At 39.7% G+C, this 17,456-nt stretch overlaps 4 protein-coding genes across 4 annotated transcripts in view; 1 reads left to right on the top strand and 3 right to left on the bottom strand.

Annotated features, from left to right (window-relative positions):
• Window positions 1-383: 383 nt before the first annotated feature.
• Window positions 384-2,717, top strand: LOC311049181 (glutamine--tRNA ligase-like; the record flags this gene model as incomplete). The annotated part of the gene is made up of 1 exon (XM_084062665.1): window positions 384-2,717. The coding sequence occupies one exon, from the start codon at window positions 384-386 to the stop codon at window positions 2,715-2,717; it is 2,334 nt and encodes a 777-aa protein (XP_083918791.1).
• A 4,053-nt stretch (window positions 2,718-6,770) lies between these two features.
• On the bottom strand, window positions 6,771-10,452 carry LOC311049437 (E3 ubiquitin-protein ligase TRIM47-like; the record flags this gene model as incomplete). The annotated part of the gene is made up of 4 exons (XM_084063007.1): window positions 10,449-10,452; window positions 8,545-9,515; window positions 6,951-7,147; window positions 6,771-6,840 (listed from the first exon to the last, which is right to left on the bottom strand). Exons 2-4 carry the CDS (start codon window positions 9,511-9,513, stop codon window positions 6,771-6,773), a joined length of 1,236 nt encoding a protein of 411 aa, XP_083919133.1. The 5' UTR covers window positions 9,514-9,515; window positions 10,449-10,452.
• A 1,010-nt stretch (window positions 10,453-11,462) lies between these two features.
• LOC311049195 (E3 ubiquitin-protein ligase TRIM47-like) overlaps window positions 11,463-17,456 on the bottom strand; it is a 41,870-nt gene continuing 35,876 nt past the window's right edge. The window contains exon 5 of the mRNA XM_084062687.1: window positions 11,463-11,531. The gene's annotated coding sequence lies outside the window, so the exon portion shown is untranslated. The remainder of the gene's footprint in view (window positions 11,532-17,456) is intronic.
• Window positions 12,363-14,105, bottom strand: LOC311049226 (E3 ubiquitin-protein ligase DTX3L-like). Its single transcript, XM_084062723.1, has 3 exons — window positions 13,831-14,105; window positions 12,648-12,844; window positions 12,363-12,537 (listed from the first exon to the last, which is right to left on the bottom strand). Exons 1-3 carry the CDS (start codon window positions 14,056-14,058, stop codon window positions 12,468-12,470), a joined length of 495 nt encoding a protein of 164 aa, XP_083918849.1. The 5' UTR covers window positions 14,059-14,105; the 3' UTR covers window positions 12,363-12,467.

Genomic DNA, 17,456 nt, shown 5'->3' with positions numbered 1-17,456 from the left:
ATTATGACAATTCTAAAATATTCTGTGAAATACAGGGATGGATTACCAAAAGGGACTACTGTACTGGATATTGAACGTGATGTTCAATACATTTTCCAACATACAGTATCACTAATTAATTAGAAAAAATCTGATTCATGATTCCTGATTTTGTAAAATATTGGTCCTTCCTGATAGTGATGTCATGGTATTTGCTGGGTTAGCAAGTGCTTGGTCCCATAAATGGGGCCTTTTACAAGCCTGTGCCACGGTATACGTGGGTTATTGGCTATGTCACCTAGTAGCAATGACATGCAGCACGTGATGTCACACAGCTATCCACTTATAAGTCAACGCCTAACATTCAGCACACTCAGGTTTAACTCACGTGTGCTTTTGAAAGAATGGCCGATGCGTTGACGCTTTTCACCTCCATCGGGCTCAGTGAGCAGAGGACAAAGGAAACGCTGAAGAATGAAACACTGAGCTCCGCTCTCAAGGAGGCCATCACTCAAGCCCACAGCGTCCATGGGTCGTCGGGAGTCGACAAAGCCATGGGGACGTTGCTGTACAGCATGGTCTCCCGTCTCAAGGACTCCAAGCACCTGGCTCTCCTCTCGCACCACATCGCGCAGCGCAAGATCTGCACGGAACTGCAGCTGGCGGCCGCGCTGGACTTCTTGAAGAACCATCCTCGGGACCCCGTTGACCAGAAGGAATTTGAGACCGCGTGTGGCGTGGGAGTCGTCATAACGCCAGAGCAGATCGAGGATTCCGTGAAGTCAGTGATCGAGAAACACAAGGAACAGCTGTTGAAGGACAGGTACCGCTTTAACACGGGACTGCTCGTGGGAGAGGCACGCGCCGCACTAAAGTGGGCCGACGGGAAAATCATAAAGAACGAGGTGGACGCGCAGATGCTACAGCTCTTAGGTGCCAAGACGGAGGCTGACCTTGAGAAGAAACCTAAGGCTCAGAAGGCCAAGGCCCCTGAGATGGAGGTGAACGTGAAGCAAGCGGAGGTGGCAGTGAATGGTGAGGTGAGAATCACAGAGGATACGTCTCTCATGGATCAGCTAAGAGGAGAGGCACTTAAGTTCCATAAAACAGGAGAGAACTACAAGACCGAGGGCTATGTGAACACACCCAACACCATGAACTTGCTTAAGAAGCACCTGGAGATCACGGGTGGACAGGTACGCACCCGCTTTCCCCCCGAGCCCAACGGCATCCTTCACATCGGACACGCCAAAGCCATCAATTTCAATTTTGGTTACGCAAAGGCCAACAATGGGATTTGTTTCTTGAGGTACGACGACACAAACCCCGAGAAGGAGGAGGAGAAGTACTTCACCGGCATCAGGGAAATGGTGGAGTGGCTCGGCTACGAGCCGCACGCCATCACTCACGCCTCCGACTACTTCCAGCAGCTCTACGACCTGGCCGTGGATCTCGTCGGCAGGGGCCACGCCTACGTGTGCCACCAGAAGGGAGAGGAATTGAAGGGCCACAACGTCCCCCCGTCGCCGTGGAGGGACCGCCCCGCCGAGGACTCACTGGTGCTGTTCGAGAGGATGAGGAAGGGCCTGTTTGCAGAGGGGGAGGCTACGCTCAGGATGAAGATGGTCATGGAAGACGGGAAGATGGACCCGGTGGCCTACCGCATCAAATACACGCCACACCATCGGTCAGGAGATAAGTGGTGCATCTACCCGACCTACGACTACACCCACTGTCTGTGCGACTCCATAGAGAACATCACACACTCACTGTGCACCAAGGAGTTCCAGGCCAGGCGGTCGTCATATTACTGGCTGTTGAACGCCCTGGACGTGTATTGCCCCGTCCAGTGGGAGTATGGACGTCTGAACTTCACCTACACGGTCGTGTCCAAGAGAAAAATCATCAGGTTGGTAGAGACGGGAGCGGTCAGAGACTGGGACGATCCCCGTCTCTTCACGCTGACCGCGCTTAGGAGGAGGGGCTTTCCAGCCAAAGCTATCAACAACTTCTGTGCACGGGTGGGAGTGACGGTTGCCCAGGTGACGACGGAGCCGCACCTACTGGAGGCGTGTGTCCGAGAAGAACTGAACGAAACGGCGCCTCGGGCGATGGCGGTCCTTGAACCCCTCAAAGTTACCATAACCAACATTCCTGAACACTCAAAGTCGGATATCAGTGTGCCAGACTTTCCCGCCAATGAAGCCAAGGGGAGCCACGTTGTTCCATTTACACGCACCATCTTCATTGAACAGAGCGACTTCAGAGAGGTGATGGAGAAGGGCTATAAGAGACTGACTCCACAACAGCCAGTGGGCCTGAGGCATGCTGGGTACGTGATCTCTGTGCAGAAGGTCATCAAGGACCCCCAGGGCAAAGTAGTGGAATTGGAGGTGACTTGCTGCAGTTCTACTGACACCCCAGAGAAGCCCAAGGCCTTCGTTCATTGGGTCAGCCAGCCGCTCGAGTGTGAAGTGCGGCTCTACGAACGACTGTTCCTTCACAAAAATCCAGAGGATCAGTCAGAGGTGCCCAAGGGCTTCTTAAGTGACGTGAACCCTGATTCCCTTCAGGTCATTAACAGTGCCTTTGTGGACTGCTCGGTCAAGGGAGCCAAAGCCTTGGATAAGTTCCAGTTTGAGAGGGTGGGATACTTCTCCCTGGATCCTGACAGCAGAGCAGACAAGCTCGTCTTCAACCGAACGGTCAGCCTCAAAGAGGACCCTGGGAAGATCTGATCAAAGCTGCAACTTCAACCTCCTATCAGCCAGTGTTGATTTTGTCGACTAAAACTATGAGGAAAAATGTTCGTTGACTATCTTTTTTCAGTGACGAAAACTAAATAAAAACTAAACAAAAAATAAGCTATGATGACTAAAACTAAGACTAAATATATTGAAAATGTTGTCAACAAATAAAAACTAGACTAAAATGTTAGTGAGTGATCTAGTGGAGAAAAGATCCAGTAGAACTGCGGTCTGGTGTTGCGCTCTGAAAATAGCAGATCTACAAGCTCACAACTCACATTTTCAGCATGCAACCAAGTGTAGAATCAGCCATTACGACGCCACCAAGGCACCGCCAAAATACATCTTAGTCAACTAAATCAACTGTAGATTTAGTGGACTATAATCTTATGATATTTAGTCAACTAAAACTAGACTAACTAGTAAAACATTTCAGATGACTAAAATATATCTAAAACTAAATGGAATTTGATCATTTTGATTCAAAAGACTATGACTAAAACTGAATCAAAATGTGCTGTCAAAATCAACACTAGGCCTACTCTACTATCAGCCAACAGAAACAAAACAAAGATTTTTTGTGTACATGCTGCAAGTAGGCCAATTGATTGATTGATTGAATACTACAGAAATGTAAATAGCACGTGGTACAAGTCAGACATTAAGGCTAAAAGGATACCACAAAAAGGCGCAAAAGAAAATCACTCTCAATAGCTCAATATATGGGTACAAAAGGGGGTATGCCCATATATAATGAGCATGTGTAGTGGACTGAAATGTGATTGAATTATTTTATTTTATTAATAATTAAAATAAAAATGGTCTCTTTAAAGCTATTTTGATCACAAGTATTTGTTTAATGTTTTATGTGTTTGGTCGTTTCTTTATTTTGTGTAACATTGTGGTCTCGTTTGGCACAGTTTAACATGGTTATATTTCTTTACAGCAGGGCAGGCAACCTTAGGCACGGGTGCTAACATTGGCGCAGGGGAGGAGGGTGATCACTGGCACACACTGGCATAAGTGTGAGAGAGAGGTTTTTTCTTTTCAAATTAAATATTTAAAAAAAAGTTTAGTCAGTTAAATTAAGTCACATCTATACACAAATTACATCCTGCACATAATTCTACATTCATTCAAACTCCTAACTCTGGGGACTGGGGGAGGGAGTCTGAGAGATAGGTGGGTTATAGCTCTGAGTCTAATGATCATTACATCCTGATGTGAAAGAAAATATTTCTAAAGATATTTCTAAAGATATAGATATATAGATATATATTATGTTATGTTATGTATAGCCTATGGACAATCAAAATTGTCAAATAATATTAGAAAGAGGCAAAAACAAAATTGCGTTGTGAGCTTGTAGATCTGCTATTTTCACAATTTTAGCAATTTTGAAAATAGTCAAACTAAATATAATGCCTCAACTCCTACTTTTGGGGTGGGGGTCCCCAGTTCAAATATGATTATTTTTTTTGGGGGGGGGGGGGGGGTCCCCGGTTCAAAAATGATTATTTTGGGGGGGGTCGCGGCCTGAAAAGGTTGAGAACCACCGCGTAGCTGCATGTCTGCTGCCCCCTAGTGGACCTGGTGCTTTAGACAACTGGTTAGCGCAGCTGCCAGTGAAATGACAAACATGGGTTCAAATCTCCTTCTTGACACTTTGTCTTTGATGTTTAATGCTCTCAAGGTTTGAGTTCAAACTACATTTGAAAAATAAAACAAGTGAATGTGTCAAATATTAGCTTGTCGATCGGCTAGGTTTGAAATTGTTTTAAAAATATGGAATAATCTTCACTGGCACAAAATATTTTCAGATGAGGATTCGTGGCCAAATACACATTAATTTGGGGATTTTAACCCCTTGATGCTGAGTGGCAAGAAGGGAATCACTGGGTGCTCTTTATAAAGTCTTTGGTACGACCTAGCCAGGGAATCAAACCCCAAACCTTCGAAGCTCAAAAAGCTGAAAATGGGTCGCAATGCGACGCAATTTGAGCTTATAGATTGGCTATTTTAGCTACTTTTGTGTGACATAGGCTGACAGTATATGCAATGTGGCCCTCTGGAGTGAGTGTGGAAATATGAACAAATATAAATATATATATATTATATATAAACAAAATAATTTGACACAGAATATTTATTTGAAAATGATTTTATTGCCTTCCACAGCAAGGTAGACAAAGGCAGAACAGATTCCCTTGATTAACCAATTACAGTCAAGAATTCAACAAAGCCAGTAATAGTCCGATGAAGATAGTTGTGATGTAATGTAATTTTAGTCCCCCACATTACATCACAACTATCTTCATCGGTGTGGTGGCCCCCACCACTCCCCAATTTATTAGATACACAATTCATAAATAATGTCCATATCAACAAAGAGCTACTATATCTTTGATATTCTCGCATAGACAATTATTCCACAGTCTCCAAATACTACATAGCATTGGTTCTCAAAGTGGGGTCCAAGGGCCCCAGGTAGGGGTCCTTGGGGGGTACCAGGGGGTCCCCAGCAAAAGTAGGCTATAAACAAGTCATTCATTGCAATCATTTTAGCCACTTTAACCATTATTTTATACTTTGGCTATTGAAAAAAAACAAATATACAAGCTCACGGCGCGTCACTTGGTGCCACGCTATGAGCTTGTGGATCCGGTATTTTTTTTAAATCGTGAAGATTTTTGCAAATCTTTGAATATAGAATACATTTTTAACTCAAATCTTTGCTTCTGGAGGTCGCTGGGACAAAATGTTTTTTAGATTACATTTTATTCATTCTTATTCTTATGAGATGGGGGTCCGCAGCATGTCATTTTGGGGGTCCTTGACATAAAAAGTTTGAGAGTCACTGCTACATAGAGTCTGGAACTACACCTCTCGAAAGCAGAGACGGGAAGCTGTCATCTGATCGTCAAAATACATTTTAAAATATCTTTACATTTTATTTTTGAATTTCCATTTCTGCTAAGCTGCAAGCTTTAGATGATTTTGTATTTATATTAGGGCACATTTGCACGACTGTTAAGACAAAGCGGAAGCGAGGAGGGGGCATCACATCCGCCTGGATAATTTTCAGAGCTTTCGTTGCTCCAGACAGAAGCATTTGAACATTGTGGGAGAAAACAGTCTGGCTCCTGAGACTATCTTTGATAATGAGCTGATGTGCTACTGTAGTCCAGATCAACTTATACTGTGTAGTGTAAGCATTAAAGCCTACTTGGCTTTAATGTAGCCAAGTAGGCTACATTAAAGGTGCTGTAAGTGATATTTTTTGATAAAACAAACAAAGATTGTTAAAAGGTTAAAGCTCTATGTTCCAATAATATAGCTATTGTAGATAATAATCATGCTATGTAATAGCATGCTACAGTATATAGAGTGTTTGTTAACAGCTCTGTCCAGCTCTTATGAATAGTAACATAAATACATGTTCAGGTGGGTTCAAATCAGGAGACAGTTTGTGTTCCAGTTACAATGTTTCTGATCATTTAAGTGTTTCATCACTTCTAATTTCACTTGTTTATCCTGTATCCTGTATGAGTTATGTTAACATAAAAATGAAATTGAGATCCCTTGTTACTGCACAAACACTTTATAGTAATCTGAATATAGAACTATTTAAAACATGACTTAGAGCTGCTTTTATCTTACACAATATTGTAAAGATTATAAACATGTATTTTACTGACTATAGTTACTATACTATGTATATTATTTGTGCTGTCAATGCACCGAAGAAATCTACTCTTCTATTCAGTATCATAGTATTATTATAGTATTATTTCAACAAACATTGTGATGATCACACTCAGATTCTTTCCCAGTACTGTAAATAGTAAAATGCCATGCTAAATCCTTATTAACCACTTAAGTACTACTGTATATACTTTGTCATATGACAAATAGCTAAAATAGCAGATCTGCAAGGTACAACACGATGCATTGTGGCCTTGTAGATCGGCTATTTTTAAACATTTTAATTTTGTGTGAAATTGTGCAATGTCCAAAATAGGGACACCAGGATGAAAGTAGTAATTATTCGATGCCTTTAACCTTCAGCTCCGCCTTCACTCTCCTCAAGTAGTCGCGGTTAGGATGAAAACTCCTGTGGGAACAACACAACAACATGGCTGAGTATCCATTTCCGGTCACATGACATCACAGTAGATCTATAGGAACACTACACTAAAACAATGTTTAACAGAAGTACTGTACCCTAGTAGTCCTCCAGTCATGTAGATCTTGAGGTGAATGTCACTCCAGGTCACCTGGTCCTCCCTCACGGTGAAGAGTATCTTCTGGTCGAATGCTTTCTTCAACAGCCTGACCACCTCTTTGCCCTCCTTGTTGTACGGTAGATCAGCTGTTGTTAGAATGCCTTCATAGTTCTTTCCAGGGTTGGGATGATTCTCCTGTACAGGATGAGTGTTTAAAATGCATTAACAGTGATGGAAAAAGTACTCAAATGTTTTACTTAAATAAAAGTATTAAAACCACAATGTAGAAACACTCTGTTACAAGTAAAAGTCCGGTGAACAAAATGTACTTGAGTAAAACTACAAGAGTATTGGCATCAACATATACTTAAAGTAGAGATGTACCGATACCATTATCTCCTTCCTGATACCGATACAGATCCCCATAACTTGCACATCAGTCGATACCGAGTACAGATCTCATACCTTATTATTACATACCATACATGTAATAATGAAAATAATCTAGGACAGTGGTTCTCAAAGTGGGGTCCAGGGACCCTCAGGGTTCATTGAGGGGGTTCTAAATGGACCCTTACAGGTCTGTGAGAGTGTACAAATGGAACCAAATGGACCCCTTTGTACACTCAAGAGTTATGGGGTCCTTGACATGAAAAAGTTATATATCAGAAGAATTTTAGGCAGTATCGGCAGCTTTTCCGATACTGGTATCGGTATCGGGAAAACTCTTACTTAAATTACCAAAAGTAAAAGTACTCATTATGCAGAGTGTCCCGTTTCACAAGTTTTCATGTCTAAAAAATTTATTGCAAGCTCACAACATTTCACGATGCGACGTGTTGTGAGGTTGTAGATCGTCTGTTTTCAAATAGCCAAAGTTTAAATAGGGCTGAAGTGGTTAATGTATGTTTTGTAATAATAATTCAACACTACAAAGTAACCAGTAAAGTTTTCAAATAATTGTACTAGAATAAAAGTACAATATTTGTCTCTGTAATGTAGTGGAGTAGAAGTTAAAGTAAAAGTATAGAAAATGGGAAATACTTCAGTAAAGTAGAAGTACCTCAGAATTGTACTTAAGTACAGTACTTGAGTAAATGTACTTATACTTTCCACCACTGTGCATTAATATACTCAAAATTAACATCAACAGACAGTATGATGTAATTGTCTTAACTACAGGTTTTTACCATCTGTGTTCCACCTGGAATGTTATAGGTGATGGTTATTCTGCCACAGTGAGGGAATGTAGACAGGGGCCAATCGCTATGAGACTCCGATGTCATGGTTCCATGTGGCTGATCACCCTCTATCTTCCCAAAGACATCTTTACACAAAGGACAGACGGGCCTCATGGTTTCCACTAGCCGTGTCTTACATTCCTTACAAAGCTCACGGCCGCATTTCAGTTTTTCCATGTTCTTCCATGATTCAAGACATCTTGGACAATCATGTTGGGTTTCTCCTGCTGTAGCTCCAGCCACCATGGCTGTTCCAGCACACTGCTTCTCCATCTCTTTTCCGAGTGTCTTCTTCAGCTGAGTCACAGCTGTCCTCACAGTCCCCACGTATGAAGATGGATGGACACTGACCTTTGTCCAGTCCTTGGTGGGTGGAGGAGGGGTGATGATAGATGTGAAGTTCTGGAGAAGTTGGAGGTGGTCTTCAGTGTGTGAGAGCTGTTTCAGCTCAGAGCTTCTCTTCTCTAACTGAGTGATTTCCTCTTGCAGCTCTTCAATGAAGAATTCAGCCTGTTTCTCTGTTGTTTTCTGCTTCTCTTCAATCACATTCATGAGCTCAGCCTGGCTTCTCTCAATACAGCTGATCAGAGCAGTGAAGACCTTCACACTGTCTGCTATCTCTCTGTCTGCATCTTTCTTGCTGAGCTCTACTGAGTGTTTGACCTCGTGAATCTTCACTCGTCTCTCCTGGATCATCTGCTGAACTTCAGCCTCTGTCTTTCCCAGCTCAGCCTTCTTTCCGTCATATGCCTCTTTCAGAGATACAATTTTGTGTAACTTGTGGTCTGCCTCGGTGCAGAACTGACAAACACACGTGTGGTCAGTCTTACAGAACAGCTCCAGAGGTCTGTCATGTTTCTTACACAAAATGTCTTCCAGGTTCTTTACAGGGTCGATTAGTTTGTGTCGTTTAATCGCTGTTCCTCTCTGATGAGGCTCCAGGTGAGTCTCACAGTAGGAGGCCACACACACCAGGCAGGACTTCACGGCCTTGAGCTTTGGTTCAGTACAGAAGTCACAGGAGACTTCATCTGGTTCAGCAGGTTCTTGGTTTGTGCTGGAAGTTTGTTTCAGCTGCTTTGAATTCCTGAACTGATCAGCCATCTCAGAGAAGACTTTATTAACACATAGTTTTGGTCTGTCATTGAAGTTTTCTTTACATAGAGGACACTGACACACAACACTGCTATCCCAGTAATGTGTGATACAGGTTTTGCAGTAGTTGTGTCCACATGGAGTGGTGATTGGATCAGTGAACACATCCAGACAGATGGAACACAGAAACTGCTCTTCAGACAGGAGACTGCTGGTAGACGCCATTTCTACACAATGAGAATAAAAACAAATGTTTTTTAATGATATACCAAAGATGTATATGAAAAACCTCAATTTCATACAATATAATTTAGTACTGTATACTATATACAATACGTTTTGTAATTAATAAAATGCCTTTCTGATAAATAGAAATGTATCATGGACTTAAAATGTTGATTTGTTCTATGTTGAATACTAACAATTATACCAAACTCACCTGTGATATGTTTGTAGAGAATATTAGCTCTGCTGTTAAATAGCTGTGGGTCTGAAGTACAGGTACTCTACCTCTGGTTTTGATGTCATTGAGATAATAATCATACTCATGACTCACACTTTGTAGAAGTTAACCCTTTACTGGTCTCTTTCGCATGTGAACAGGTTGAAAAGTTTAGCTTAAAAATGTGAATTCACTCCACATTTAATTTCTATTTTTCTTCTATGGACTGAATATGATGTCTCAGAAAAGGCAACATTATTTCTCCCCTACAGTCATAGTACTTGCACTCTTCTTTGAACACAGAATGAAGTGTTGGTTTTCAGGGCGTTATCAGCAAACACATTATTGATCAAAGTCCACCTGCTTTATAACACACTTGTTGTTTTTAACTATTTTATACATTTTGAAAACATGAAATGGAAGATTTCTGCATATTGAGAACTTTTACTTTTGGTACTTTAAGTACATTTCGATGCCAATACTTTTGTACTTTTACTCGATTCAATTCTGAATACCAGACTTACTTGTAACAGAGTATTTCTGCATTGTAGTATTGATAATTTTACTTATGTAAAAAATGTGAGTACTTCTTCCACCACTGATATTAAACAAATTCTAATGACATTTTAATCTGACGTGTTACTCTATACTATAGTCTGAAAATATCTATTTGAGTATTTATATGACTATTATAATTAAACGTAGGAGACTCACTCACTGTGTTCGTGCCTTGTGGTGTTCCAGGTAAATGAGAGTGAAAACAAAGAGTCACAACGCTCAATCTGGTAACCATTCACTTTGTTTGCATATCCGCTAGAGAGTGGATACGGATACAGTGTATGGAAATCTTCTGTCAATCAATGCAAAACAGCTTTTGAACTTCCTCCTATAACCCATGAAAGGCTGGTAAACATACAAGAACAGTGGGCACTAAAGAAGAGAGGGCACCATGAATATAATTGATATATCATGAATATAAAATGTGCTATTTTGTCCAAAATATGAAATATTTGAATAATGTAACAGTACATCATTATCAGACTGTATCATTCAACTTGTTGTTTATGTCCAAAATGACATATACAGGATTTGTAGCAATTGTAGAAATATTAGTTAGACCTTAGTTGTCAATTGTTCGATCTTGTTATATCATGTATACTTACATTACTTAAGACTATTTCTCATTATGATTTTATTTTTTCACATTTTGGACCAAATAGCCAATTTTACATTAAGGTGCCTACTCTTACTTAGTGCCCACTCTTCCCTAGTGCCCACTCTTCCTGTTACCAAGGAGACGAGGCTGCTCAAGCGTTGAGGTATGGTGAATTATCCGTGCAGAAATTAATACAGTCCACTAGGGGGCACTATCACACAGGAGAAACAACACACAGTATGAAGAACAGACATGAGCTCTGAACACAACAGTACATAGAAAGCAGGCTTTGTACAGGTTGGCCTTCTGTGGAAAACCACCAAGGTTACTACCAAGATAATCTATAGGCATAATATGTTGTTTTTGTTGTTATTGATTCGATTTAGAACATAATTCTACAACTGATACAAGTGGGGAGATAACAGTGGAGAGAGTGAAACCTATTGTGTCTTGTAAACAAAAATCGATAATTTGACACAGAATATTGATTTGAAAATGATTTTATTGCCTTCCACAGCAAGGTAGACAAAGGCAGAACAGAATCCGTTGATTAAACAATTAGAATCAATAATTCAATAAAGCCATGTAATAGTCCAATATAATGAAGATAGTTATGATGTAATGTCATTTTAGCCCCCCCCACCACTCCCTCATTTATTAAATTCAGAAATAATGTCCCTATCAACAAAGAGCTACTATATGTTTGATAATGAGCTGATGTGATACTGTAGTCCAGAGTCATTTACAATGAGTGCAGCATTGAAACAAACCAAGTGAAAACATCAGTGAGAAAGAAAATGAAAGGTGTTGTAAAAGGTTAAAGCTCTATGTTCCAATAATATAGCTATTGTAGATAATAATCATGCTATGTAACAGCATGCTACAGTATATAGAGTGTTTGTTAACAGCTCTGTCCAGCTCTTATGAATAGTAACATAAATACATGTTCAGGTGGGTTCAAATCAGGAGACAGTTTGTGTTCCAGTTACAATGTTTCTGATCATTTATGTGTTTCATCACTTCTAATTTCACTTGTTTATCCTGTATCCTGTATGAGTTATGTTTTGATTGTATGAAATCAGTGTCCCACCTGAAAATGTATTTTATGTTTACTAAAGAGCTGGTGAGATCCCTTGTTACTGCACAAACACTTTATAGTAATCTGAATATAGAACTATTTAAAATGACTTAGAGCTGCTTTTATCCTACACAATATTGTAAATATTATAAACATTTATACACTATACTGTATATACTTACTAGTTACTATATCTATGTACAGTATGTTATTTGTGCTGTCAATGCACCTAAGAAATCTACTCTTCTATTCAGTATCATAGTATTATTATTATTTCAACAAACATCGTGATGATCAAACTCAGATTATTTCCCAGTACTGTAAATAGTAAAATACCATGCTAAATCCTCATTAACCACTTAAATCAAATAGCTAAAAAAGCAGATCTACAAGGTACAACACGATGCATTGTGACCTTGTAGATCGGCTATTTACAAACATTTTACATTTTGGGGACATTTTTCAGCATGTCCAAAATAGGGACACCAGGATGAAAGTAGTAATTATTCGATGCCTTTAGCCTTCAGCTCGTCCCTCACTCTGTTCAAGTAGTTGCGGTCAGGATTTAAAAGCCTGTGGGAACAACACAACAACATGGCTGAGTATCCATTTCAGGTCAAATGACATCGCAGTAGATCTACAAGAACATTTCACTAAAACAATGATTAACAGAAGTACTGTACCCTAGTAGTCCTCCAATCATGTAGATCTTGAGGTGAATGTCATTCAAGATCACCTGGTCCTCCCTCACGGTGAAGAGTAGCTTCTGGTCAAATGCTTTCTTCAACAGCCTGAACACCTCTTTGCCCTCTGTGTTGTTTGGTAGATAAGCTGTTGCTTCAATGCCTTCATAGTTCTTTCCAGGGTTGGGATGATTCTCCTGTACAGGATGAGTGTTTAAAATGCATTAACAGTGATGGAAAAAGTACTCAAATGTTTTACTTAAGTAAAAGTATTAAAACCACAATGTAGAAACACTCTGTTGCAAGTAAAAGTCCGGTAAACAAAATGTACTTGAGTAAAACTACGAGAGTATTGGCATCAACATATACTTAAAGTAGAGATGTACCGATACCATTATCTCCTTCCTGATACCGATACAGATCCCCATAACTTGCACATCAGTCGATACCGAGTACAGATCTCATACCTTATTATTACATACCATACATGTAATAATGAAAATAATCTAGGACAGTGGTTCTCAAAGTGGGGTCCAGGGACCCTCAGGGTTCATTGAGGGGGTTCTAAATGGACCCTAACAGGTCTGTGAGAGTGTACAAATGGAACCAAATGGACCCGTTTGTACACTCAAGAGTTATGGGGTCCTTGACATGAAAAGGTTATATACAGTATCAGCATTTTAGGTAGTATCGGCAGCAGCTTTTCGATACTGGTATCGGTATCGGGAAAACTCTAACTTAAAGTACCAAAAGTAAAAGTACTCATTATGCAGAGTGTCCCGTTTTATGTCTAAAATGTATTAAAAAAAACATAGCAGATCTACAAGCCGATCTGCAAGCTCAAAACATTTCACAATGCGACGTGTTGTGAGGTTTTAGATCATCTGTTTTCAAATAGCCAAAGTTTAAATAGGGCTGAAGTGGTTAATGTATGTTTTGTAATCATAATTCAAATCTACAAAGTAACCGGTAAAGTTTTCAAATAATTGTAGTGGAATAAAAGTAGAAGTAAAAGTGTAGAAAATGGGAAATACTTCAGTAAAGTAAAAGTACCTCAGAATTGTACTTAAGTACAGTACTTGAGTAAATGTACTTAGTTACTTTCCACGACTGTGCGTTAATATACTCAAAATTAACATACAACAGACAGTATGATATAATTGTCTTAACTACAGGTTGTTACCGTCTGTGTTCCATCTGGAATGTTATAGTAGATGATTATTCTGCCACAGTCAGGGAATCCATACACATGGGAATAGCTTTGAGACTTCCATGTCATGGTTCCATGTGGCTGATCTCCCTCTATCTTCCCAAATACATCTTTACACAAAGGACAGACGGGCCTCATGGTTTCCACTAGCCGTGTCTTACATTCCTCACAAAGCTCATGGCCGCATTGTAGTTTTTCCATGTTTTTCCATGATTCAAGACATCTTGGACAAACATGTTCGGTTTCTCCTGCTGTAGCTCCAGCCACCATGGCTGTTCCAGCACACTGCTTCTCCATCTCTTTACCGAGTGTCTTCTTCAGCTGAGTCACAGCTGTCCTCACAGTCCCCACGTATGAAGATGGACGGACACTGACTTGTGTCCAGTCCTTGGTGGGTGGAGGAGGGGTGATGATAGATGTGAAGTTCTGGAGAAGTTCGAGGTGGTCTTCAGTGTGTGAGAGCTGTTTCAGCTCAGAGCTTCTCTTCTCTAACTGAGTGATTTCCTCTTGCAGCTCTTCAATGAGGAATTCAGCCTGTTTCTCTGTTGTTTTCTGCTTCTCTTCAATCACATTCATGAGCTCAGCCTGGCTTCTCTCAACACAGCTGATCAGAGCAGTGAAGACCTTCACACTGTCTGCTATCTCTCTGTCTGCATCTTTCTTGCTGAGCTCTACTGAGTGTTTGACCTCGTGAATCTTCACTCGTCTCTCCTGGATCATCTGCTGAACTTCAGCCTCTGTCTTTCCCAGCTCAGCCTTCTTTCCGTCATATGCCTCTTTCAGAGATACAATTTGGTGTAACTTGTGGTCTGCCTCGGTGCAGAACTGACAAACACACGTGTGGTCAGTCTTACAGAACAGCTCCAGAGGAATGTTATGTTTCTTACACAAAATGTCTTCCAGGTTCTTTACAGGGTCGATTAGTTTGTGTCGTTTAAACGCTGTTCCTCTCTGATGAGGCTCCAGGTGAGTCTCACAGTAGGAGGCCAGACACACCAGGCAGGACTTCACGGCCTTGAGCTTTGGTTCAGTACAGAAGTCACAGGAGACTTCATCTGGTTCAGCAGGTTCTAGGTTTGTGCTAGAAGTTTGTTTCAGCTGCTTTGAATTCCTGAACTGATCAGCCATCTCAGAGAGGACTTTATTAACAGAGAATTCTGGTCTCCTATAGAAGGTTTTGTTACATAGTGGACATTTACACACATCAGTACTGTCCCAGTGTTGTGTGATACAGGTTTTGCAGTAGTTGTGTCCACATGGAGTGGTGATTGGATCAGTGAACACATCCAGACAGATGGAACACAGAAACTGCTCTTCAGACAGGAGACTGCTGGTAGACGCCATTTCTACACAATGAGAATAAAAACAAAGATTTTTGAATGATACTTGTCTTCATTTATTCGACAAACTTTCATTCATACAATATAGTATATAAAAACACATTTTTAATTGACTAAAATACTTAATTCTATTAAATAGATTGTTTTTGTTCTGTGTTGAATACTAACAATTATACCAAACTCATCCGTCTGTCTTAAAATGTTCTGTTTATGAGAAAATATTGTTGATCTGATATTTTTGCGAGGACTATTAGCTCTGCTGTTAAATTGCTGTGGGTCTGACGTACAGGTACTGTACTACTGGTTTTGCTCATGTCATCGTTGAGATGCAATAATCATACTGTAGGTCACGCTTTGTTGGAGTTAACCCTTTACTGGTCTCTTTCGTGCTGCGAACAGGTTGAAAAGTGTAGAATAAAAATGTGAATTCACTCCACATTTACATTTTTATTTCATTTAATTCTATGGACTGATTATGATGTTGTCTCTTCTGAGACAACATCATAATCAGTCATAATTTTCCCCCTACAGTCATACTTGCAAACTTCTTTAAACACAAAAAGAAGTGTTGTTTTTCAGGGTGTTATCATCAACAACCACGTTTTTGATCAAAGTCCACCTGCTTTATAACACACTTGTTGTTTTACTGGAGGACGGAGGCTATAATATAGTATATTATACAATTTCTCATACTGTATAGCTGGTTGATTTGGAAGAATCTAATTCAAGTGTTTCCAGGAATTACTGTATAAGAAATCAAAGAATATCCTATTTCCAACTGATTTCTGTACAGTAGATCACATATTGTAGCTGCAATATACTATTAACTATTTGAAATAAAAGAATATAGTGAAGTGACATTGTATTTAAGCCTATAGTGAAGATAGCCGATACAAGCTCGCAACGCGTTCTGATCTTGTAGATCTGCTAATTTTTTTATATTTTATACATTTTGAAAACATGAAATGGTAGACTCCTGCATATTGAGTACTTTTACTTTTGGTACTTTAAGCACATTTCGATGCCAATACTTTTTTACTTTTACTCAAGTAAATTCTGAATACCAGACTTGTTGTAACAGAGTATTTCTGCATTGTAGTATTGATAATTTTACTTAAGTAAAAAATGTGAGTACTTCTTCCACCACTGATAGATCCCTTATGATTTTAAACAGATTCTAATGACATTTTAATCTGACGTGTTACTACTATAGTCTGAAAATATCTATTTGAGTATTTATATGACTATTGTAATTAAACGTAGGAGACTCACTCACTGTGTTCGTGCCTTGTGGTGTTCCAGGTAAATGAGAGTGAAAGCAAAGAGTCACAACACTCACTCTGGTAACCATTCACTTTGTTTGCATATCCGCTAGAGAGTGGATACGGATACAGTGTATGGAAATCTTCTGTCAATCAATGCAAAACAGCTTTTGAACTTCCTCCTATAACCCATGAAAGGCTGGTAAACATACAAGAACAGTGGGCACTAAAGAAGAGAGGGCACCATGAATATAATTGATATATCATGAATATAAAATGTGCTATTTTGTCCAAAATATGAAATATTTGAATAATGTAACAGTACATCATTATCAGACTGTATCCTTCAACTTCTTGTTTATGTCCAAAATGACATATACAGGATTTTTAGCAATTGTAGAAATATTATACCTTAATTGTCAATTGTTTGATCTTGTTCTATCATGTATACTTACATTACTTAAGACTATTTCTCATCATTATTATTATTATTATTTTACATTTTGGACCAAATAGCCAATTTTACATTGAGGTGCCCACTCTTCCCTAGTGCCCACTCTTCCTGTTACCAAGGAGACGAGGCTGCTCAAGCGTTGAGATATGGATGATTATCCGTGCAGGAATTAATACAGTCCACTAGGGGGCACTATCACACAGAATAAACAACACACAGTATGAAGAACAGATATGAGCTCTGAACACAACAGTAAATAGAAAGCAGGGTTTCTACAGGTTGGCATTCTGTGGAAAACCACCAAGGTTACTACCAAGATAATCAATAGATCTGATATCCTTTAAAACCACCAAGGTTACTACCAAGATAATCAATAGGTCTGATATCATTTAAAACCACCAAGGTTACTACCAAGATAATCAATAGGTCTGATATCCTTTAAAACCACCAAGGTTACTACCAAGATAATCAATAGGTCTGATATGTTGTTGTTGTTATTGATTAGATTTAGAACATAATTCTACAACTGATACAAGTGGGGAG

Source organism: Gymnoscopelus microlampas, assembly GCF_963454915.1.
Source record: "Gymnoscopelus microlampas genome assembly, chromosome: 7".
Classification (NCBI taxonomy): Eukaryota; Metazoa; Chordata; class Actinopteri; order Myctophiformes; family Myctophidae; genus Gymnoscopelus; species Gymnoscopelus microlampas.
Note: the sequence above shows the minus strand (reverse complement) of the source record. Positions and strands in the feature narration are given on the sequence as shown.